Genomic DNA, 24499 nt, shown 5'->3' with positions numbered 1-24499 from the left:
CCGCAATGATAATCTCTTTTGTAGTCAATATTTTATATACATGTATTTCTTATTCATGATTTAAATTTATGATGTTCACCTACTAAATATTAAAAAAAAAAAAAAAAGTGAAGGATTTGAAATATTGTCTCTCTAAAATCAAATTCTGAGTGGGGAAGTACATTTTGCAGGCAGTTAATAACAGACAAAATGTAGAATAACCTTTTTATATTTATAAAAGTGACCTAACCAGTACAATCTGAACATATTTGCTGGCTTCCTTGGGCACGATATGTTTAAGAAGCTATTGTCTCTCCAAATTCTAGCTGCTTTAGAAAACAAGCTTAGTTATTAAGTTTGCAAAATATTTTGTAGGTTTTACTTACACAACACACATTTTTGGTACAGATATATTTGCTCTGCAGACTGAATGCAACTCTTTCTGGGCAGCATATGCATTGCAGCTGCAACTTCTCGTGCAAATGCAGTTATAAGAAACAAGTTTCTTCGTTAGCACACCTTGTTTCTCCTCCAGTGGAACACTGCTTATTTAGGCAAAGAGCTCTTTCAACCCTTTTGTCATGTAGACAGCAGTTGTGTCTGCAGCACAAGGGTGGCTTTACCAGCAAGCCTTTCAAATTGTAGACACTCATATGCAAATAATCCCCAACTATTCAGCACAGCTCTGTAAAAAGTCTGTAGTTATGGGTTTCAAAGCTGTAAAAGAGCTCTCTGGATGTGCTACTAACTCTGAAATAACCAATGAGACTTCTAATATCCTGCAGTTAACTGTTTGATCCTTTGTGTAAGAAAGGCGAACACAAACCAGAAATGCTGTGTTTACTGTAAATATGTCATTCTGCCACTGAGCTCAGTAGGTGCTAAATATCATTTATTGTCCTCTTCTTTCTCGTTTCAGTCAGGAATAAGTGAACCTAATAGCATCGACAAATGCATTCATGCGGCCCCATACCACACCAAAAGCTGCTCTTTTGTGACAAGGGAAAGGTTTTGGGTGACTCAGAACATGTGTGACATCTTCCTAAGTGAGACAGCAGCTTTCATCCCTGCTCCAGCAGCCAGGAAGAGTCCTGCAGCGAGCTGATGGGGCAGCAGCAAAGGTTCAAATTTGTGTTGGGAGCTCTTTTACTCTATGTATGAATACGCTCTTTTGCTTCCAGGAACAGTGTGGGTTCTTACCTGCTATCTGCAAATAGGGCTGTCAGCACTGATGTAAGGAAATCAGGGCCAAGTATTTATATCAATAAGCAGCTTCCCTTCTAGGAGCAAAAGTGGCAAAGATCCACCCCGGTTCTTCCAATTTCTTCTTCGTCTTAAAAACTTTGGGGGAAGGTATATAATTAATCTAAGTTTGCAGGAATATACGAGAATACAAGACCCAGCAGGCAGGGTTCAGTGCAGTCTCATAACCTTCATCTATAAATCAGGATCTGAGAGACCAAATGATATAGAAGCCTGTGGATTTTAAGTCATAGCTGAAAACAGCCTAAAATCAGAAAGATTTCTCCAAGCTTCAAAAGGTGAGTGGTCCTGAAGAGTGTATGTACAAAGTTATCTTTTTAGGGTTTCCCAACTCTATACCCCAGATATGCATATAAGATTGCAGCCCACTATTTCAGTCATGTCACCTACCTATGTGATTTTGCATTTATGGTAAGAAATAATCTAAGAAGCGCAGAGCATTTACAACACATACTATAAATAACACTTTGAATTTTGTATGAGAGCTTTGAAAGTACCACTACCTCTCTCTTGGTTCTGTCCTTTTCAGCAGATAATGAATGCTTGTAACAATGAAAAATGATTAACACCATACTGTGAGTTTTATTTCATCAAATATAAAATGCTAAGTCTGAGGAATTCCTTGCTTTGCTGAGGTCTTGGTTGCAATTTAAGCAACAAAGAGTCATAAGCAAAATGGTATCTTTGGACTGAGAGGCATTAAGAGAAGAAATATCCTAGTCCTCAATATTACTGCTCTGTGGGGGTATTTTTAGTGTTTCTCCAAAAAGAACCATCCACAGTATGTAGTGTATGACGTGAGCACCCATTAGGCTGAGAAGCCGACTGAAATCTTTCAGGAGCCAACAGCTGGGCAAAAGATGTGTTAAATCAGGGCCAAGGCAGACGGCTGAGGCAATCTCTCAGCCCTGGGTGTGTTTCCATCAAGGCTGGCCCCCCACTTCAGAATATTTAGAAAACCACTAAAGGATGCTGCTTTACCTCCCTCTTTCTTCTATAGCAGATGGAAAGGTGACGCTCTGCAAGGAAGTGCCAAGATGACATTAGTAATGTCATTGTGCTTGGTGAAACCTCTGTGTGTTGAACATTACTTATTTCCCTGTTTTAGCTTCTACATCCTGCTCTTTTGACACAAGAGGCACCATCTAAGGTGAAAAACCCTGAAGAAAGGGTCACGGTAACCACTTCACTCACTTCAACAAGCTCAGGGAAGAGAAGTTTTTAGAGTTTGCAGGGTTACACAAGAGGCAGAAGAGCCTGCAGCACAGCTAAGAAACTAATGAGAAAATATGACAGAGACTCAGACTCCTCTTGAAAAAAAAAAAAAAAAAAAAAAAAGTCTTCCTAAAAAACAGGGGAAATGCATACAATTTGTTACAATTCAGGGCAGCCCTTGTCTGTCTGTTCAGCTCCACTCTGTTCAGGGGCTTCTCAGGTCTAAAAGCTGATGAAGCATGGAAACAAGGACTTGGACAGGCGAGACTGCTTAAATATATATATATATGTGTATATTCTGTCTTTAGTCTTTTTTTATTCTTTAATAAAAATAAAATCCTTTGTCCTGTTTGATTACCACTTCAAATAAAGGCAGTCTTTTGGGCTTCAAGACCTTTTTAACCCTTGGGGAACTCATTTGAAGGAAGAGACCTGCATGTGCCTACTTCTCCGTGGTCTTGCTACACTTGGGCAATTCCCGATTTCTGTTTTGGAGAGCAGCACGAACCCTTGGGCCTGAAATGGCTGGGCAGCTCGGTGCTGCTGGCTGCATGCTGCAGCTGAGGCCTTGCAAAAGCACGTGAGCTGGCACACAGGGAGGCCGAGCAGTTCACACAGAAGTAGGAGCTGCTGCCCTGAGAGAGGCTGGGCAAGCCAAGGGCTGGCTGCTGACGCCTGCCCCGAAATGCTGCTGGCCTGAGGACAGTGAGGACACGACAGTCTGGGAGCCAGACAACTGGAGGGAGCTATGACAAAGGTCTATAAGGCCACGAGTGGCAGCAGAAAGGTGAAAAGAAGGCAAACGTAGGCTTTTAAGTCACAAACGAGATGGAACTAATTAAACTATTGGAAAAAAAAAAGCTTAAACAAACAGTACTTTTCTCCAACCAACGCCTGTTTACCTAGGGGAACTCAGTGCCAAAGTACTGTGCAGGCCTACGCCTAAGCTGGGTTCAAAAAGCAGCCAGAGAAATTTACAGGAAAAATCATCAAGTATTATCAAATACAATAATGAAGGGGCTTCAAGAAATGGTTTTGCGGTGGCCAAACATGAGGAGAAAGCACAAGCAAGAAGAACCACTCTGTGCTGGCCCTGTCTTCACATCCTCCCCCTAAGCACTCCTGTGGGCTCTTAGGCACAGAGACACTTCCTTGCAGGGACATCTGATCCGACCACACGGAGCCGTTTTCACATGTTCCCCTGTACTTGTACAGTTCATTCTCAAAAAATGTTTGGATGAAGAACACTACGCGCCTGCACAACACATCAATTTTTGTCACCGTCATGCTACATGCCACAGTACAAACTGAAGCATGTATCAGTGTGCTTTCCTTCAGCAGCAAATTTATTCAGGTTAAAATTTCATTGAATAGTCAGAAGTTCAATGCCTGAAAGCTAACCACAATGAATTGTTAGCCTTAAATATAACCTCAGCTACAGAACAGACTCATACTATGATTTCAGCATTGCCCCAGCTGAGATTATTGGTATCTCAAGTATGCAAGGGTTAGATGCTAGCCCTTTATTGGGTTAGAGGCTAACCCCTGCATTATTGTGTGCCTATTGTATCAAGTTAAATTCATTATCAGGCTAATTAAAGTCTTCTAAAATAATGCAGTTTCAAGAAAAACAACCCCCAAAGGAATTCCCCTACCAAGTCAATGAATTAATGTCCAAAATAATATTGTCATTTTCATCCAAGTCAAGGAGAAAAGGTAATTTTACAGGGATTTTATACATGCAGACATGTACTGAATCTTTTAAAAAATCTGTATTTGTGTTCCATTTCTTCCTGCAGAGTTAGAAAAAAAAAACTCTCAGCCAATGATCCACTACATTTCAAAGGATTTTACTATGCTGGTAAAAACACAGATTCCCACCAAAATCAGTGGAAATTCTACTAATGATTCCAGTGTGAATTAAAACAGCAGGCCTTTTTTTTTTTTTTTTTTTCCACCTAATATTCATGTTCATCAAAACAACATTACTGTATATCCCTTTAAATAGCTACTGGGATGCAAATGGCAGTGAAGGAACTACATACAGCAGCTCCTTTAAAGCTGACTGTGAAACGCATGGGACATTTTCTCTGGTGTAAAATCAGAAACTCATCGAACAGACATTCAAAACCTATTTGGTAAAATCAGCACCCTTTTCTTAATCCAGTTTCCCTAGCTGCTTAAAAGTCGGAAACCCCCACTACTCTTCTTAAACTAGTAGCTTGCATATCTCTTATGTCCTTGTTTTTATGTTCATATTTTAATTTCCTAAAAGCATTTGGGTATTTTAGGTTTGACAAAATGAAACTGGGAGGAGTGGCAGATAGGCCAGAGGGTCATGCTGCCATGCAGAGGGAACATCCAGAGGGAAGATCCAGAGGGAACAGGATGAAGGGCTCTGAAAGAAACCTTAAAAAGTACAAAAAGAAGTGAAAAAGTGTTAAAAACTGCACCTGGGGAGGAACAATACCAGGACGTGCTGGTGTATACCAGGCTGGAGAGCAGCTTTGTAGGAAAGGTCTCTGGGGTCCTGGTGGACAGCAAATTGAACATAAGTCAGCAGTATGCCCTTGCCACAAAGACAATTTAATCGCATCCTGGATTGCATTTAGCAAAGCATCACCAGCAGGTCAAGGGAGGTGATCCTTCCCCTCTGCTCACCACTGGCTAAGTCATGCCTGGAGAGCTGGCTCCAGTTCTGGGCTCACAAGAGATGTGGACATGCTGGAGATGCCCCAGTCCCTTCATCAAGATGATGAAGGGACTGGGGCATCCCTCCTTTGAAGAAAGGCAGACCGACCTGGGACTATTTTAGCTTAAAGAGAAAGCTCAGGGTGATCAATGGCTGTAAATACAGGGAGGGTACAAAACAGGCTCTTCTCAGTGGTGCCCAGTAACAGAACAAGGGGCAGTGGGCACAAAGCAGAAAATGGAAGGCAATATCTGAATATCAGGAAACACTTTTTCACTGTGCAGGTGACCGAGTGCTGGCACAGGTTGCCCAGAGAGGTTGTGGAGCCTCCCTCCTTGAGATATTCAAAAGCCACATGGACATGGTCCAGGGCAACATGCTCTGGGCATCCTGGCGTGAGCGGGGGGGGGGTTGGATCTGAGCACCCCGAGGTCCCTTACCATCTCAACCATTCTGTGCTTACAAAAACACTCAAGAAAGCTCTCAATTCTCAATAAGAGGTCTTAAAACTATCTTGCTGTCTAAAAGGTAAAGGATTTTTTTTTTTTAATAGTATTTGTAGCACCATTTCCAGAACAGTGATCTTCCACTTAACAGCAAACAGGAGGTAATTGCTCCTTCAGAATGCTTCTAGTTAAGGCCATAAAAGACGTGTAAAGAAGGTAGCTGCTTCCCTCCCCCCCGCTGAAAAAGAAACAAAACCCAAGAAACAACCTGGTTTCTGCTCTATTTTGAAGTATTCAGATTAGTTTTACTTTCAGGAGTTATTAAAAACAGAATTACCCTTTTTGTGCTTAAGAAATTGCGTACTAAACCTGTTGCCCCTCTTGAGATCAAATATGAATCTATGAGTTATATAATATTTTCCCCTCGCTGTTGTACTTCTTCAAGGCTTTCAGCCACTTCAAGCAAAAATGGAAAAGATCTGATACAGTACTGTAGAGCATACTGTATTGTCGAGCACCTCTTTTTTTCCACAGTGAGGGTAGTGAGAGACTGGAACACGTTGCCCAGAGAAGCTGTAGGTACCCCATCACTGGAAGTTTGTGATTATTGTCAGGCTGGACAGGGCTTTGAGCTGTAGTGAAATTGTCCCTGCCCAAGGCAGGGTGCTTGGACTAGGTGACGTGTAAGGGTCCCTTCTAACCCAGATTATTCTGAGATTCTACACTTAAGTAAGGGGACATTAATTGTATGAAAGCTTATGCCATGTGTTTACCTTTAGATAATACAGTAACCCCACTAGCTTTATCAAAATCCCTTATACAACTAATATAAATACTTTTATATATATATATATATGGGCTTTATTATTGCTATTACTTAAACCAACTCTGGGTCCAGGCGTATCTAGTGCAGCAGTCTACTTTTGATCATCAGTAGCAGCATCTGAAAAAGGTGCATATTTGGCCCATTTTAAAAAGTGATACGGGTTATTGGAACAAATAAGGTCATGTGAAAACATGGCCTGCTTGTTACGTGCACTCCAGTTGATCAGTTTAGCTTTGGATTTTTTCCTCCTTATTCATTGAAGCATCATGTCTTGACACTTGGAAAGAGTTAGTAGGCTAGGATAGTCAAGAGTTTATTTTGTCACGAAATCCTGATTCTGTTGCTGAAACTTCCCAAAATCTAGATCTCAACAGAAGGAAGGAATGGTAGGTATAAACAAACACTTAAAACCGACTTTTGAAGCCAGTTATTGCCACAGAAACAGGCGATCTTCCAGAGAGGTTTCCTTCTAGAGGCCCTAAGCGACTAATGAAAAGAGAACGGGCTGGCTTTCAGTACACGCACTGGGGTGTAATGGCAACACCTTGGAGCATCCAGACAACATCGGCTGGTGAAAACGTGGCTAAAACTCCTCAGCTTTCCCTCACCACCCCCATCCCCACCCGGGCCCGGGCGCTGCCCTCACACCGCCAGCGCGGCGGCCCCACGAGCCCGGCGCCGCTGCGGGCTGGGGGCGGCCCCTCCCCGCCCCTTCCCCCGGGGGTATTTAAGGGGAAGAGTGGGGCGCTGAGGGAGTTGCGCCTTTCTCCCCCCTGTTAAAAAGAAAAAAAGAAAAAAAAAAAAAAAAAGGGTTGATCCAATCTTTGCGTTCTCAGGAGTTGGTGTTATTATTTTTGTTCTGTTATAGGCCTCGGCCTCGTTGGTGTTTCTTCTATTCATTTTTTATTTTTTAAGTGTGTGGGCGCTGTCTCGGCTCCGGTGCACGATGGTGAGTGGCGGGGGGCGGCCGGGACGGGACCGCGGCCGGGGAGGAGCGGGGGGCTGCGGTCGTTGTCGAGGTGCGGGAGCCGCGAGTTGCGGGGCATGGCGGCGGCGGTGGAGCGCCCGGTCCTGTCCCTGCTGGGCCGAGCCGCGGGGATGCCCTCAGCCGCGGTAGCGCAGCCCCAGGGGGTGGCTGGCATTTTTCAGAGCCTCAAGGTTCTCAAGCCTGAGGAAGCGGGGGGTTAATTCTAGAAGGAAGAAGCGAGATGGGGTTGTGCTGGGGAGCGAGGGCAGCGTCCTCCATCAGGCGAGGGCTCGGCGGGGGGCCACCATTTTGTGGCGGCCGTCGAGCCGGGCAGCCTCGTCCCGTCCCGCCGCTAGGGCTCGGCTTGACGCCCCGGGCTGGGGACGGGCTCCTTCCCTGCCGGGTTACTCCCTGCCCTCGCGTCTTCGAGAAACTTCTGTGGGACCCAGCCCGCGGTGTGGGCGGAGGAGGCGGTGAAGGTGGTGGAGCCACACGGTGAAGGGGGAGCTGCTGACGGGCTGCCCGCAGCGGAGCTCCGGGGTGGCCGAGGGGCAGCGAGTGCTGCGGCTGGGAGCTGAGAACCCTGCCCTGAGTGAATGGTTCTGAGTGGCCTCCATGGGGGTATGTTAATGAAGAACTTAATTAGCACTGCTGGAAGACGCGAGGGGCGGGCGGCTGAAACCCTCAGCTGGTACTTCCCAAGCGATTTTTTTTTCATTTTTTTCGGGCTTTTACCCGAAGAACGGCGCTCGCTCCTGTAACCCAGGCGCTTCGACGACACCCTAAAAGCGCGACTTGGCGCCTCTCGAGGCTCGTTTTTCTTTTTTTTTTTTTTTTTTTTTTGTCTCCGCTCGCAGTGCTTGACCGAGGGCTCCCCCTGCTGCCCGCCGGCCCCGCCGCCATGTCGTGCCCGGCGCTGCCATGGCAACTGGCGGCCCCGCTCCGCTCGGATCGGGGTGGCTGAGGGCAGGGAGCTGCGCTGCTGTGCCCGAAAGGGAAAGGTTTTCCCTCCCCTAAACGTGGGAGTGATGCTTGTTGCCCACCTCAGCTGTTATCTGTTAGCATAGGGTGGAGGGTAAATCGGTTAACCTCACCTTCGTGTGAGGGAAAGGGGGGAAAAAAGTTAATTCCAACAGGCCGAAAACTGCATCAGCTGAGTCTCTCCACATGTAGAAATTAGCTTTCCAAGGTACCTCGTGAAAGAGGTAGATCACACCCACTTGAGGTGTTTTGGAGTGGTTGGGTCACTTCAGCTAATGCTGTAACTTCAGGGTGCCTGACTCAATTTTAGCCTTATTCCAACCTTCTCCCAGTTCTGAGAAGTGGAAGTGAGTTCGTCTTTGGACACTGATTCAGCAGCAGCATTCATTGCCTATAGTATGTGTAAAAGTACAATTGTGTACATAAGATAGTAGAACAAGGATGTGCTTCCATGTCAGCCCAGGCAGTCTCTTAACTGCCTATCAGTAGTACCTGAATGCTGACCCCATGCTCTTGTGGTGATCCTGGCTCTCTTGGGTGCCTGTGAGCTGTTCCCTGTTAGAGATTGCTAGAGAATTTACACAGTAAAGTGAATACTTTGTTTTGGCCCTGGTCGCTGAAACAGGTCCAGGAAGAAAGAACAGTAGAAGGCAATGGTTAGGTCAGCTTAAGGTTGCTGTGGAGTTGTGGTCTCAAGGCTTCAGTTCAAATGCTCTATAGCTGCAGGCATAGTCAAGGAAGTGGTCTGCTGCTATCCTCTTGCTTTGTTCTTGCCCATGTGCTGCTTTCACGCCAGAACAAGAGTTTTCATAACTACAGAACTAGCGTGGATCAGAAGTGGATGTGTCTGAAAACTGGTTTTTCTCCTGTGAAATGTCAGATCCAGTTCCTTGGGTGATGGTAGAAAGAGCTGTCCTGGTACAGAAGGCAGGAAGGGGGAGAACTGCCCTTTTCCTGTTAACAGTAGAAATAATCTTACACAACCTGTGCTGCTGTGTAACAATGGAAGATGGAGTCTCCAAATTTGCTGGAGGGTAGACAGAGTTCTTGGAAGACAGAACTGTTGAGAATTCGGCAGTATAAAGCATGGTGATGTAGGAGTATAATGAGGACGGTATCCTGGGTGTGATAGAACTCGGGTGCTCTCTAAGGTTTAGCTTTGAGCTGGTATTGAACTGAATTAACAGCTTATTGCTTCTCACAAGAGGCTGGGTCTCTTCCATTCCACCTTCTGTGTTCACTGGTTCTGAGGTGGGTTTGGTGCTTGCCTGATAGCACAGGAGGCTGATTTGGTTGTCTAAAATAGCCAAACGCTAATACGGTCAAAAAGTGTTCACTTAATGTTAAACTTTTTGCAAAATTGAGCTATGCCAGATTAATTTGAACTGGGAACTGTTGAACTCATGCTATGGAGGAGTGAGAAGAGAGAGTTTGATTCACCTCTGCCTTCCAGGGATAGCGTGGTGCTAATTTGGTTCAGTCACTGAAATCATACTTCTGAAGGGCCAAATCCTGGTTTTGGCTTTGCTTAATTGCTGGTTGAATCATGTGCAACATGGTTTGGTTCTTGTAGTTTTCTCATTCCCTTACTGGGTGTCCAATTAAAGTGTATACTGATCACTCGCAGCTGCAGTTTAAACAATTCCATTGAACATGTAAATTGTTCCATTGAAAAATTGGGTGCTAGCTATTGCAAGTCATTAGGCTTCAAAGCATCAATAACTATGGCTACATAATCAACAGATCTGAGTATCTGTAATGGGAATAATGCCACACCAGTGGAGTTGTTAGGAAAGGCTTAAGAAAGTTTTAAAATGGATTAATATACAGGGATGAGTAACACTGAGGTGGTCAGAGTAGTTTGTTCTAGTAGCTAGGGAGAGCATGGCTAGAACCATTCATTCAGGGCTGATGTTTCAGGTGCCCATGTTGTATTTCAGTCCTTGTAAATACTTCTGTGAAATGCACTTCAAACCTTAGGCAAACGCTGGAAAACATCTTGGTAGCATCATTACAAGAAAAGGAATTAATTGCTTGTCTGTCTGAACAAACGGTTCCTTCAATAAACAGTAATTCAGTACATTCTTTCCTCTGCACTGAACGAATCCTTAACTTTAAGGCTGTGACAACCTTTTCAGGCCGAAAGGGTACATGAAAAGTCTGGGTATGCCAAGCACATCATAACTGTAGTTAAACAGTCCTTACATTCTTTGTGGTTCTTTCCTATGTGTAATGCATGCTTAGCATCCTGCTCTTGTGTAGAGTGCTTGGTAACAAGTCTATAGTTGTTCATGTTCCTCTTTAGTCAAATTCACTACATCTTTTTCATGAGATCTGTGAATATTCCATTAGATCTGGTTACCTTCCTCATGACAAGTTGTGTTAAACCCTGTGTCTGTGCTCCAAGGCTGTTTGTAAGTTCGTAAGCTTGAGCATTTTAAACCTGTGACCAGGAATATGATAGACTTTACTGTGAATTAACTATGCAACAGAACAGATTGTGTCTTTAAAGAATTTAACATTTTTTCCTTTACTTCTGAAAGGATTTTTATGAGTTCTGGAACAAATGATTTTAGAGTTTTCACTTTATGTATCTGGTAGTGGCAACACTGGTCATGAAGCTTCTAGTTGGGCAAGACTACTTAATGTAGCCTGGTTTGGGTCTACAGTTGAGGTTTAAAACTTTGGAGATGCTTCGAACTTTTGTCAAGATGAATATTCTATTTACAGTAGATACAACTCTACTTCATTTAAGTAATTGGAAAGGTGCTATTCATATTTGTGATCTCAAACTGTATCTATAGGAAGTGGCAGCCCTATCTAGAAGTGTACTATAACTTGACTGAAATACTTGTTTAATTTTTTTTCAGTCTGCAAATGCAGAAGCGCAGTGTGCAAGTGTCCCAGAGGACAATACCAATTTGTCAACAACCTGTCAAGGATATGTTTTACCAGAAGGAAAAATCATGCCAAATACAGTCTTTGTTGGTGGAATCGATATAAGGGTATTTATATACTTTTAATTTTTAACATGTTTATAATGCACTTTAGTGGGAATGAAATAGGAATTTAACTCTTGGAGTTGAACTAAAGATTTTTTTATGCATGTCTTCTAATAATCTTAAAGAACTCCAGTATAATAATTTTGAAACAGGCAAATCAGCTTATTTTTTGAGAACAGTTAGAGATGGATTTTAAAAATGGTACTTCCTGCTTTAAACAATTGAATATGTCTGTAGGAGTTCAAGACTTTGTTTCTTTTAGATGAATGAAGCAGAAATTCGGAGTTACTTTGAACGATACGGTACTGTGAAAGAGGTGAAAATAATCACTGACAGGACTGGTGTTTCTAAAGGGTGAGTAGAATGCGGATAGTTGCTGCATATGTGGGTGTAATTCTAACAGCTAATGTGAGCAGATACTTAGCAACACACTTGAAATGCTTAAGGCTTTTTAACAGTAGCTATAGTTTTCTGTTGCAGTGAATTATAAAGCAGTAAAATGTAAATCTAGATTGACCCTAAATCTGTATCGTCTTATACTTAAGGATAGTCAGATTTGTCTCCAGCTTATCTGTACAGGGAAAATAATCTTACTGTCATTTAACAAATGGAAGGAAATCATGAAGCTCACAGAATGCTTGTGCAGGCTGTTCTTTCACAGGATGAAGTTCTGCCTCGTCTGACTGTAGTAGTTAAACAACAATCTGGAGAGAGTTGGCTGTGGTGATGCTGCACTGACTGAGAGAAGGGGTAGACTTCTTCAGGGCAATCTTGCTGCACTCTTTGGGTGCTCAGGCATAAGTTAGAGAACCAAACTCCTTCAGGTGAAGGGTGAAATGAAGAGATGGTAGAAGCTTAGAGCAAGGGGAATTCTGACCAGATGTATGGAAAAACTTAGTGGTCTGTCTTAAATAACTTTAAAGTGAGGATGCTTAGGACCCTACCCAGTTGAAGTCTTTGGGAAGCTCTCACAGCTTTGAAGTTACTCCTGCTTTGAGAGGGAAACTTCTTCTGGAGGGTCCTTACCATTCAATTATCTTCTGATTCTATGAGCAGATTCCAAAAAGTTGCCTGTCTTCCTACTACATATTATATATAGTATATATACTACTACATATATGTAGTAATGAATGAGCTGAAAGTACTGTTGTCAATGACAATTAGCAAGGGACTTCGAGTATTCCAAAGTGTAGTTAGCGCAGTTATGTCTGGATTATTGATAATGAATTGGCGTACTCCGTTGACTGACACTACTCTTCCTATAATTCTCTGAAACTATTTCCATATTACAGGCTTGATATAAACTAGGGAGGAATCATGTCCCCCACTGGTGTCACTGTCCCTGTAGTGCCTCCTTTCATTCAAACCTCTGCACTAAATACAAAATTTGATACATCAATAATTAAAGGAGCTTTTGACTTGCTGGTGTTAGCAGAAAGTTAACAGTTGTTGTTGTCAACAACAGCATTCGAGTAACTGAAATGGGAGAATAACCTTTAAATTGACTTCATAGTGTTATAGAAACTATCACTTAATTCCTTTCACTTGGCCCAATAGTGTATGCTGTTAGTCAGCAGTAAATGCACTTTTCATGTTGAGTTATTGAACATTAATGTCCTACCTGATATTTTGGAAGATACTTAATGCACCTGGCATATAGTTAATGCTTTTAACTGCTTTTGTTCAAGTAAGTTAGACTCAGATATGTTTTAGCTGCTGGGTATTGAATTACCTGTTTTTGCTTTCAGGTATGGATTTGTATCATTCCTGGACAATGTGGATGTTCAGAAAATAGTAGAAGTAAGCTCCTTATATCTAAATTCTATGAAGAAGTTCCTGTATGAAGGGGAAATGGTCATCTACCTCATAGAGTAAATTAGGGCAAGGAAAGATTAGAGCTGCCCCAAAACTAAACTTGTTAAAACATCTGTTGCTGATGTGGTATGGTCTTAAACATTTAAGTCAGAAAGAAAATGAATGTAGTTCTAGCCTTGGTGTGATTTGAAGTCTCATATCATTTTCTTCCTAGTCATTCTTACTTCCTTATATGCGTTGAAAGCCTCATGTTTTTCAGCTGCTTGCTTTCTTTATTGGATGATTATCATAAAACTCTACTTATGACAAACACACAGATCTGTAAGCTTCATTGGGAATAACAGTAATACAGGAAACAGCATTAGTTTCTTATTGCAGTCTCAGCAGTTGAAGTATGAGTTTCTTTTACAGTATTCATGCATTTGGGCTTTACCTGGTGTGCAAATATTTTCTAAGCCTGCTAGGCTACGAGATTCAACTGCTAACACATCATGGCTTCCCTGTAGTTTGTGCAGGAGATAAAGGGATGGAACTGTTACAGCCCTTCTGTGCTTAGATCTTAGTATTGGAGAAATATTTAAAAGCTTACAATAGTTAAGCTCGTCAGCACTTCTAAGGTAAAGCTTTCATGTGGTTCTGGTAGATTTTAGTAGGTCCTAAACAACTGGCAAAGCTTTGTTCCCATCTCCCTTTCCAACCTGAGTGCAATAACTGAAAATAACATTTCAGTGTTTTGTTTTGCTGGAATTTTTACTTCAGAAAATTCCCTTGTCCATGAAGGCTGAGCAACTTCTTGTTTGTTTCTAAAGCATCAGACAGGGAAGTGGATCATAGGGACAACCCCGATAAGTAATGCCAGGCACAGATGGAGTTTTCAGTGACAAGTTCAGCAGTGTTTGCTGGCTATACAGCTCCTCAGGGTGAAGAGAGAACACCTTTGTCCAAAGGGAAAGTCAGTGAAACTCCAACAGGACATTCTTAATTCTCACTAACAGACTTCTGAAGCTTACTGTTCTTTAACTTCCGTGGTGTGATGACAAAAATCCTGCTGTATCAAACACCTGACTTTCTGAGAATACTCTCTAGCTTTTACCATGGGTTACATTTATTTTAGATTGGTGTGGAATGCTTGCTCTTACAGCAGCAACTTCTGCGGAGGCCTCTTGAATAGTATTATCATTTGGGTCATTTATGTTGCTGATGTTCTGTGTGCACTTCACTAAGTCTCAAAAGCCTTCAGTGCAACTCTATTCACAGTACTCACTGATGAGACTTTATAACCAAGGTCTAAGAAAACCCAGAGGCTGGTGGTTTTATTTGGTGCAAATTCCAGGTGTACAAGCTGTACAAATACCTGTTACTGCCCTGTCACTAGGAAGCATGTACAGATGGCAGTTTAGAGATGCTGACTCCTGGAGTGAATGATGAAAGGGGAAGAGTGAACACTTTAGGAGCTTGAAGGCATGTGCAGAGATCACCTTGATAAACCTTTGTGGGCCTTATCTGTACAGACTGCTCTCCTTGCTTTATGTGAATGAACATAGCAGAGCTTCCATGTGATTAGAAATGCTCTGGATACCTGTATTTATGCCCTGCTCACTACTTTTGTGTGACCTGGCAGTATCTGAACTATTCTGATTCAGAGCCAATTCCATCTATAACTGCTGTGGTCCATGGTGAACCTGTACCCGTGTGCAGTGTGGAATCTCCTGCTTTGAGGGGGAGATCTGTGTTCCAAGAGCTTCCTTAGCTTAGGTTGAAAGGGGGGTGCAGGGTTCTAAGCACAACAGGACTAGGACTGCAGGAGTTTAAAAACAAACAAACCAAAAAAAAACGGAAACAAGTTTGGTAACACTACTGATTCAGAACATTTCCCCTCTTTTTTCCTACCAATGACTTGTGTTATTCTAGATCTCATTATGAGATGATCAGATAGGCAGAATAAGTGAGATAGAAAGAGTCCTGTTTTGGTTATTCTTACAATCAAAAATGAAATAAAGACAGAAATTGGAAAAAAAAAGATCAGTGTGGTGTTAGGTAAATTACAAACTGTTTTCCTCTGAAGCAGGCAAATCCTTAGTATTGCGTGAGATGGTTTGTCTAAATTCTCTGTATCTGCACCTAATACTGACTTTGGTGTTTGGTAATTAGACTGTTAATTGGAGGCAAACAATTCTGTCATTACTGACAGAGCATTTAATTATACTATGTCAGAGTAGCCTCTGAACTATAACTGAGTTCCTATTTTAAGTAGCGTGTGCTGCTCACACCTTTGTAGGTAAATGCTCCTTGTCACTGTTTTGGCAAAGAAGATAAAGGAGAACTACCTGAGGTGGGTTCTCCTTTGAAAGTACCATGTAAAGAAGTTCATGAGCGCTTGAATAAACAATCTGCATAAAGCCATGGACTAAAGCAGCTTTCTGTATGCCAGACTTAAACCAGAAACCACAATCTCATGGAGGGGGTGAAATTGTACAGGTCCTCTTCCACAGTCAGTCCAAATAGACTTCAAAGTGTAGGGATGGTGTAAGGCCATTTCAGTCTGCACCCACCATGTTCGGCTTCAAGCCAAGTAGTTTCATTGAAGAATACAGACTTCTGTGGGAAGGGAAGCTGCCTGCAACTGTCATTGTAATCCAAGATGATGTGCTGGCAAAACAGTACTAATCATTGAATGTCTGAAATCCTGCCTTCAGTGTGAACTAGCATTTGGACAGAACCTGCAGAATGAGAAGTTGCATGTCTTCAAGTGTTGGCTGACTACTGAGGAGTGTTTCCAGCTATGTTTTCTAAAAGCCTTTCAAAAGCTGGTATTTCTGGGCTCAGGTACTTGAGGAGTGTGTAAACCATACTTCATTTCCACTAGTGATTAGTCTGTGTGCTACATAGATGCTCTTGGCAAAATAGTCTTGAAGCAGTATGTTTGAAGGATGTTCTGCAGGAACATGTGAAAGCTTCCTATGGTCAAGTGCAGGTAAACAGCAGTGCTTAGCCTATTTCCTTTAATAGTAGGAGAACAGCTCTTAATGTGAAAGTGAAGCCTTTTAGAAGGTTTGTGGGAAGGAAGGTAAGTGGCCATGTAAACAGGTTTCCAGAGAACCTAGGCTCTGTTTTATTTTGCCTCAATGTACTTACTGTGTGTAAAACCAAATGAAGGCTGGAATTTACTAATGTGTATCTTCAAAGTAGTAGGTAGTGGAATAGTGGGCTTGGGAAGTCTGTGAGTAGACATATGGGTGTGGTGAGAGGACTGCAGGGAATTAAAGGTAAAATGTGTAAGCTGTTGAAGGGGAAGAGGAGAATGGAGGCTTTTTGAGCCTGTGTGTCAATTGCTGATAGTGTGGTGTAGAAATAGAGTACAGTCCTTAAAATCCAGCCAACCACCTCACTGATTCCCCAGCTTATGGAATAACTTATTTTTCAGTCACAAATCAACTTCCATGGCAAAAAGCTGAAACTGGGACCAGCAATTAGAAAACAACAAAATTTGTGTAAGTATATATGAAGTTAGATTACAAGTTTAGGTTTTCTTAATTATATAATCAATAAAAATCTAATTCTTGCAAATCCTTTATCTGATGCAATGTATATCTTACAATTAAAATTCAGTTCTGAATTTTATGGCATCACTGTTTATGTACAATTCATATGATAAGAATGAACTCAGGTTGACAGCACAATCTGTAATGTTACCTGAAGTTGCAATACAATTAATAGAGGTGAATCTGAGTCAAAATGGTTAAACTTGAATTCAAATTAAGCAATGAAACACTCAGTAAGATGTCTTAATGCTTTGTTTTTCTTTGCCTTAAAACAAGGTTCTTATGTGCAACCGAGACCATTAGTTTTCAATCCTCCTGCACCGCAGTTCCATAGTGTATGGGGTAACCAAAGTACAGAGACCTACATGCAGCCTCCAGCTGTGGTGAGTCCCCTAACTCAGTATGTACAGGTAAGACTCTTTGTGCCACAGATTTGGAATTGTGTTTAAGTGTTTTTGAAAATGTAAACACGTTGGCATCTCAATACATACTCCAGAAGTAAATCTTCTCCTACCTGCTCATTTTTGTATTGCCTTTCCTAGTGAAGAAGTTCTATCTTAAGAGAATGCAAACTGCCCTGAAAATAACTTACTCAGTGAAGCAATCTCTTCATGAAACAAAATGTAGGGACATAACACACTTTATTTTGAAAATAACTGTTGAAGGTACAGGAGTGAGTTAAGTTCTTCAGTAGTCTTGTAACTTGTCACGGATCAACTTCACAAACCAAATGCTTCCAGATATTTACTGTATTGCTTCCTTCCCTCAAAATAAACATTTAAAATGCCTTTTTAAAATACATTTTTTTCACTTATGGAACCAGAAAATGTCTGTAGTAATCTTCCTCCTTGACAAATTCTTGTTTTAGAACTGCTGTCTTTGTTAGGGACGCTTGCACTGATCACAGCAGATACCATAACACAATGTCTACAGGACATCACTTCATTGGCCCTTTGGTATAAGGGATTAGCATTCCTACTGAGGTGTAGGTGGACTAATGAGTCCTGTACTGAAAATATAAGTAGGAGGCATTCCAGGTTATGGTCTCATCACTTATTAACCCTGTATTGTGTGGCAATGTAATGGGGCAATATTAATTACAAGCTGATGGATTCTGTTCTGTATGTTTTCTGTGAAGCGATTAAGAATGCACAAGCTGTAATGACTTGCAAATACACTTCAAGTCAGAGCTTGATATTAGTGCTTCTGCCTATTCTCTAGGCTTGGTGAAGTGAAACAGCGTAGGAGGAATTAATTCTCTTAAGTGCTGGAATGTACCTCTAACTATTCCCTGAAGAAGCTGATAAGGTTCCAGGTTAACATTTTGTCAAAATATTTGCAGCAAAGAAGTGCTGGGAAGTTGTCTAAATTCTAATACTTGCCTTTGGCTCTAAGAAACTGATCTTTAGGATGTAGTTCAACTACCATGAAATAATGGTCTGTTTCAGGTCTGCTTTAGAAAATTTATGGGAATAGTTATATTTCTCAAGTGACTTAAGATAAGATACCTACAGATGTAGGAGTTTTAGCTATATAATACACTTCAGAGTCTGACTCGTATAGGATTCTTTTAATGCATGGAGTGCATTAAAAAAGAAGCTAATCTGAAACAGGAATTTAAGTGAATACACATTTTTTCACCAGTTTCATAAACACGTTTATAAATATCCCACTTCTATCTTGCTTCAAATTTGTTTGTTTTTTTGAAAAAAAAATCTGTTTGCAGACATATCCATACAATTCCCCAGCTTTATTGATACAGCAGCAAGTTCCTGTAGGATATCAGCCAGCTTACAACTATCAGGTATGTGATTCTTAAAGTTGGAGTAGAAGGATTGTTGGGAGTCTTAAGTGCTATAGATGATTTGAAAAAAAAAAAAAACTTTTACAGGAATTAAGCAGATCTTTTTCATGTCATTAAATGAGTGCTGATAGTATTGAACAGTGGCAAGATTCAGTTCTAAAGAATGATTAATTTAGATGGTAAGACTTCAATCTTAATGCCAAATACACTCTCAGCAGAGAGCTATTGTCCAGGAATGGGCATTTACCCTGTACTCAATATACAGGTGCCATGTGTATTACCTGATTTTTTTACTATCCATGATCTGTTGTTGAAGCACATTGTGGTTAGTGGTTCTTTCCATGGTTGTGCCAAAGTCTGCAGTGGCAATAAGTTTATGAAAGAATGATGTTCATATTCTTGATGCCTTACAGACTGTTAGTTAACATTGGATTAAAAATCAAGATGTGAAATGTGTGTGTATATGCTGTTATTGAGCAGTTACTCTACCTGTGTAGGAAGCTAATAGGTAAAAGTTGACTGTTTCTTAATTCTTGTTTAAGGTTCAACCACAATGGGTTCCTGGGGAGCAAAGAAATTATATTATGCCTCCGGTAAGTCTACAATTAACACAGTATTTTGCCAGCTTCATACTTAAAATGTCATGCTGTTTTCCAGATTTTCATGGAATCTGGTCTATGCAGATCTGTAGTGGCTGACATTAGATAGTTGTTCAGAACCTTCTGCTGACACAGTATTTGCTTAGGAGATGTATGGCAGAACAGAACTACTGGTTTTATGGTTTACTACATACATCCTGGTCACAGAAACGTGGAATTTTAGTATGGGATGTTTTTTTTTTTTTTCACAAAGGAAAAATTACAAAAAACAAGAAGAAATAACACTGATATACAATCTGTATTTTTAAGATCTATAAAATATTGCTGCTTATTCTGAATTTTTTGAAAATTTGTAAGACTTAAAAATATTTATGTTCACAATATTGTTTTTTGGCTCAAGAGCTTCCAAACTGTTGGCCAGGATGCTACAGGCTGTAGATTGTGCAGATGGCTTCTAAGGAAATTATTTGTTTTTTGTGACTTCAAGTAAGTAGCATTTAGGAGAGGAAAATTACACAGTATTTCTTTAACAGGATTGTCATTGGAACTTAAGCCTTTATGTATTATTGTGTTCCTCAGGTATAATACTGTATTTTATTTTTAGTACTGTTTTATTAAGAGCTAGTAACTTTCAAGGTAATTCCCAGTAGATCTGTATAGACTGTGTATACAAGGTAAAGGGGGGGGGGTGGGGAGCAATGTAGAAAATGGAACTTTGTACAGATACTGCTGCCTGCGCTTATTAGACAAGTGTCTCTTAGATTTTATTCCTGCCCACTTCAAATCGTGCATACTAAGCTTTGTTTTCAGCTTCTCAGCAGCGAAGCAGCCTTTTTTTTTTTGTGGGAAGTCCATATTCCTATTAGTGAGGGTGTATCTTTGCTTTAATGGGGTCAGAAACAGACTAGAAAGAATTTAGAAGTAGATGAAATACTAGTTCTACCCTGTTGGTCTGAAATAATGTTTGTTGAATCTGAGGAATATGAAACATCTGTGCTGCAGAATCACGGAATATCCCAAGTTGGAAGGGGCAAGAGTCTTTGAGTCCAATTCCTGGCTCTACACAGGACTACCCCAAATCCAAGAGTTAACAGTTAATATGATAGCAATCCAAAGAGTTTTTATAGCAGGTGTGAATAATCATTTCCTGTGGACTTATCCGCTTATGTGAGCGAACAGCTAGTCTAGAACTTGGTTAAGCACCTTTAAATATTTTTATAGACTCAAAAGAGAACACCCACATGAGGTGGTAGGAAACTTCAGCCTTCAGTCCAATGGTTACACTTATCTGTTTGGTGGATAATCACCATTTCCAATCATATGTGGAATGCAGTAGTTGTGGTGAGGTCAGATAGATGCTCGTTTTCGTGGTCAGGGATGTTGCTCAGAAGTAGTCTGCTACTGATACAGGCTTCCTTATATCATGGTATCAGCTTGAAATTACAATTAAGTGTTGAATGAATCTGGGGAGTGTCAACTAGTATGCCTTGTGGTGCCTCTTGAGTATAATTACAAATACCATCCTTAAGAATGATGCTGCAAGAAACTGAAAACAATTGCCAAGTCTGTGTAAATCTGTCTTCCAGGGAAGGAGTCCCTAAAAAGTAAGAATGGTTAACCCTGGTGCTGTTAAGTACCTGTTAAAAAATAGCTTTAAAAGCTACTTAGTCTTTCTGGAAGGATGATTCCATGAATGGTAACTGCTTCGCCATTCTCTTGGCTCTTGCAGTAAGACTATACTAGGTTGCTGCTCGCAACATCACATTGCAAACAGTGGGAAGAGGGGAGAGTTTTAAAGAAGTTGTGAAAATGCTTGTGGGTTGCTAGACTTCTTTATGTGTTGACAAAAAATTAAGCTTTGTATTAGTAAAAGGAACCTCCGTACAAGCAAGGAGCTGAGTTAAAGTATAAAGAAAAACAGCTTATTGGAAGGGCAATGGGTAGTAGATATTTTCCTTCTCTTTCTTCCCTTTACTTTTCTGTTTGATATTTGATTACTGATGAATCTCTTAAAGTTACCTGCTGGTTTCCTTGAATTTTTAGTAATGCCTTCATTGCTCAATATGTTTAACAACAAAAACCCATACATGGAAGAAGCAGCTTGGGAAGCAACTCTCAAGTGATTACAGTGGGGAGGAAAGACATTTATTAGAATAGACGTTTTTTGGAAAGAGATTAGAAATGTCTTCATAAAACAAGTCATCATATACTACTTCCCCTCACTTATGAAGTATCAAAACGGTAAAGTTGACATAGCTTGTGGATAGGTGAGGACCAACAACATGGCTATGCAAGTTCTCCCAGTGTTGCTGAAATACTGCCTTACTTTAAAAATATGCAGGTTTATACTTCAGTCAACTATCACTACAGTGAGGATCCAGAATTTGTACAGACAGAATGTGTTGTTCCAGAGCCCACACAGTCGTCTAGTAACAGTCCACAAAAGGTAAGTTCTTTACGTTCTTAGAACTTGTTGACATAAGTCATGTTCCCAGGTATTTGCAGGTAAGGGGTTACATGGCTTGGTGCAGAGGTCCTCTGGAGCATTTCTTAGAAATGAAGGTTACAGTCACCACTCCAACCTGTTTAATCCACTGATTCCTCCATACAACTTTAGAAGCCTCTCCTGCTTTACTGAAACTATTAGTACTAGTCTGTAGAATGGATGGATGTATAGAATACATCAAAGTGACCAGGTTTGACTTAATCTACTGGGAATTAACAGGAAAATTGCAGATACCTAAGGAGGAGTGTTGGGTACAGTTCTTCCTTTCTTACGCAGATTTGAGTCTCAGAGTATTTGAATAGGTGAAGTCTTTTACTCCCATCTCTGCTTGCTTGTGCAGAAAGCTACCTCTGTTAGGCCAACAGTGGCTCTGAATTCCATTTTCTGAAGGAGACTTCATTTTTCTGGTGTGTCAGCCTCTTCCACAACAACTGGCATGCCACTGTTAAAAACTTCCATTATGAATAACCCAGGGCAATAATACTAGTTAACAGCATTCAAAGGAAGAGCTCAGGAAAAGAGAACTGAGAGGAATCCTGAATGCAGAATAAACCTTGTGAGATCTGCACAAGTGGGCAACTGATAAAATCAGTGTTGTAGATGCATCTATAACTGTATTTCAGAAGTCTGTGGACAGGAGCATACAGACAGTAGTATCCTGTCTGTTTAATCCTGAGAATCGTCTGAGGAACACCTTTGTATCACAAGAAGACTACTTTAAGGTATGTGGTGAAAGCAAACTTACCCCTAAAACCAGCTTAAAATTTTCAACATACAGGGTACAATAAAGGCAAAGGGATATATTTCCGTACTTCCATTTGATTTTTTGTGCATGCTCAGATGTTTTTGAATAGTTGGCTCTCAATTGGTTAATACTAGAAATAAGTGCTGAGATGGGATTCAGTGGATTTAAGTGAATTGATACAAGACTGCATTAAATCTGCCCAACAGTGAACTCTTAGATGTTTAGAGCTTAAGACTGGCAAATAATTCCTCAAAAACAAACTGCTGAAAGGAGAGCAAGTTATACTCCCTTGTTTAGAGGATATTGAGTTCGAATGTTGGTTATCTTCCACCAGTTCAATACCCACTGTGGATGGTTTTTTATACTTCATGTGAATTGTCTACATTTTAACCAACAAGTTGTAGTCCAGGACATTACCTGGTCATCATGTATGAGTGAAACTTTGCTACATATATTCAGTCTTGGTAGAATTTCTGATTATATTCAGTGGTCTTCAACTTACGTATTAGGGTTTTAATGTTTCAAGATTTTGCTGCTTCTTTCTTTTAAAAGGACTGACATGTGAACTAGGCACCCGTACTCTGAAGGAGAAATACAGAAGCTGTATTGGACAGTTTCAGAGGGCAGTAAATAGTGTACAGAATGTCTTGAGATACTTGTGAAACTTGAATTGCTTCATTTTAACTGTTATCTAGAAACATGTTTTTTTTTCTCACTTCCATTCCAGGAGAGACGGGCGCATCACTTCAGAAAAGGAAGAGCAGTACTCAAAAGCGTTTGATCAACAAAGATTTTGAAGAGCTTAAACTTGTTACCTTGATGTTCCTACAGTTCAGTTTAGTAAGATGTTCAGTAAAGTAGTGTAACCTCTTACAGAAAGTTGCTTCAAGTTGATGTTTGTGTTCCTATTTTACCTGTTCCAATAGTTAGTTTTGCTTGAAGTTTGGAGTTCAAAGTTGTAAGAGTTAAAACACTTCCAGGCTTTATTACTAGTTTGCATGCTTCCCCTGCTAACTAACTGGAATGCTAATTTAAAAGAGTTTATATGGCAAAAACACTCCTGGTTTGTTTAGTACATGTGGATTTTCTTCTGAGCTTTAAGGTACAGTTTGTTGCATGTTAGACTTAGTTTTTCTTAAACCACAATTTAAGTTACTAACATCGACCAGTTACCTCTTATTTTAAAAGTTGAAGCGGTTCCTTGTCCAAGAGGTAGTATTTTAAAACTGAGCTCTTAATCAGTGGAACAGAAGACATCAAGATGTAACTCAAATGAAGCCCTTTAAGTCCTGGTTCTCTTCAGACTACCTAATCAATGTCGTTATGTTCACTAATGACAGTTTATGTACCTTCAGTCTTGAAGCATCACTATTAGTTTTGGGAAAGTAATTAAGAGAATCCTAAAATTCCTGTGTGTAACTTAAGAAGCAAAAATGTAGTTAGCTGTATTGGCTGCTCAGAGGAGTATGCTTTTTTTACTGGAAAAATTTTAGCAATGCCTGTATCTTAAAATTGTGAGGAAATACTGCATTTAAAATATGCCTAACTTTGTGATGCAAACTGTTAATCAAAGAATACTTGTAAGCATATTTTAATAATAATTATGTAGATTTTAGTCATGTATTTTGAAACAATTAAATAAATTTTTTATTCTGATTTTGCTTCCCAAAGTAATTTTAAATTGCTTTGAGAAAGACATACAGCGTAGTATTTATTGAAAGTATTGAAGATTCATTATCCTTTATAAGAATACAAGCTACTACAAGTCTGTAGTAACAAACTTTAATTTTTGGTAATAGTTCCTAACTGTGATTTTGAAAGGGTAGAACTGGGAGCTGTATTTAGACTGGGAGCTGTATTTAGTCTTGTATGTTGGGTCCCAGTCTGCTTTTCTACTATCCTAACACCTCCATTTCTCAAAACAAAAAGGAAATTATGCCTCTTCAGTGGGCAGTGTGTGTAAGCCTGAACAGAATGGCATGTCCTGTTTCACATTTTCGGAAGGTTTAGAAAGACGCATGCACATTTCACTCACCTTACTTCTCCTGCAATGACGAGAGGACTGAGTTGCTACAGATCTGGATGCTTAAGGGAATAAGGCTATAAAATGCAGTGTA

At 40.6% G+C, this 24499-nt stretch overlaps 1 protein-coding gene across 4 annotated transcripts; it reads left to right on the top strand.

Moving 5' to 3' along the window:
* Window positions 1-7169: 7169 nt before the first annotated feature.
* Window positions 7170-24038, top strand: DAZL (deleted in azoospermia like). Of its 4 annotated transcripts, none has more exons than XM_068674315.1 (11): window positions 7170-7370; window positions 11240-11374; window positions 11634-11725; window positions 13120-13171; window positions 16611-16677; window positions 17005-17111; window positions 18455-18532; window positions 19075-19125; window positions 21473-21577; window positions 22261-22359; window positions 23110-24038. In XM_068674315.1, the coding sequence occupies exons 1-11, from the start codon at window positions 7368-7370 to the stop codon at window positions 23161-23163; spliced, it is 843 nt and encodes a 280-aa protein (XP_068530416.1). In that variant the 5' UTR covers window positions 7170-7367; the 3' UTR covers window positions 23164-24038. The 4 variants fall into 4 exon arrangements, with proteins under 4 accessions (XP_068530416.1, XP_068530415.1, XP_068530414.1 ...); XM_068674314.1 differs by having other exon boundaries at window positions 17005-17138; window positions 22264-22359; XM_068674313.1 differs by having other exon boundaries at window positions 17005-17138.
* The last annotated feature ends 461 nt before the right edge of the window (window positions 24039-24499 follow it).

This window comes from Anas acuta, chromosome 2 (assembly GCF_963932015.1).
Source record: "Anas acuta chromosome 2, bAnaAcu1.1, whole genome shotgun sequence".
Classification (NCBI taxonomy): domain Eukaryota; kingdom Metazoa; phylum Chordata; class Aves; order Anseriformes; family Anatidae; genus Anas; species Anas acuta.
The sequence above is the reverse complement of the archived record's forward strand: the minus strand, read 5'-3'. Positions and strand labels throughout refer to the sequence as shown.

Bases quoted from the DNA above. Each gene is read 5' to 3' on its own strand.
- DAZL (XM_068674313.1), top strand. The intron at 18,533-19,074 runs GTATGTGATTCT...TTCTTGTTTAAG, and splicing joins AGCCAGCTTACAACTATCAG to GTTCAACCACAATGGGTTCC. The intron at 22,360-23,109 runs GTATGTGGTGAA...CTTCCATTCCAG, and splicing joins CACAAGAAGACTACTTTAAG to GAGAGACGGGCGCATCACTT.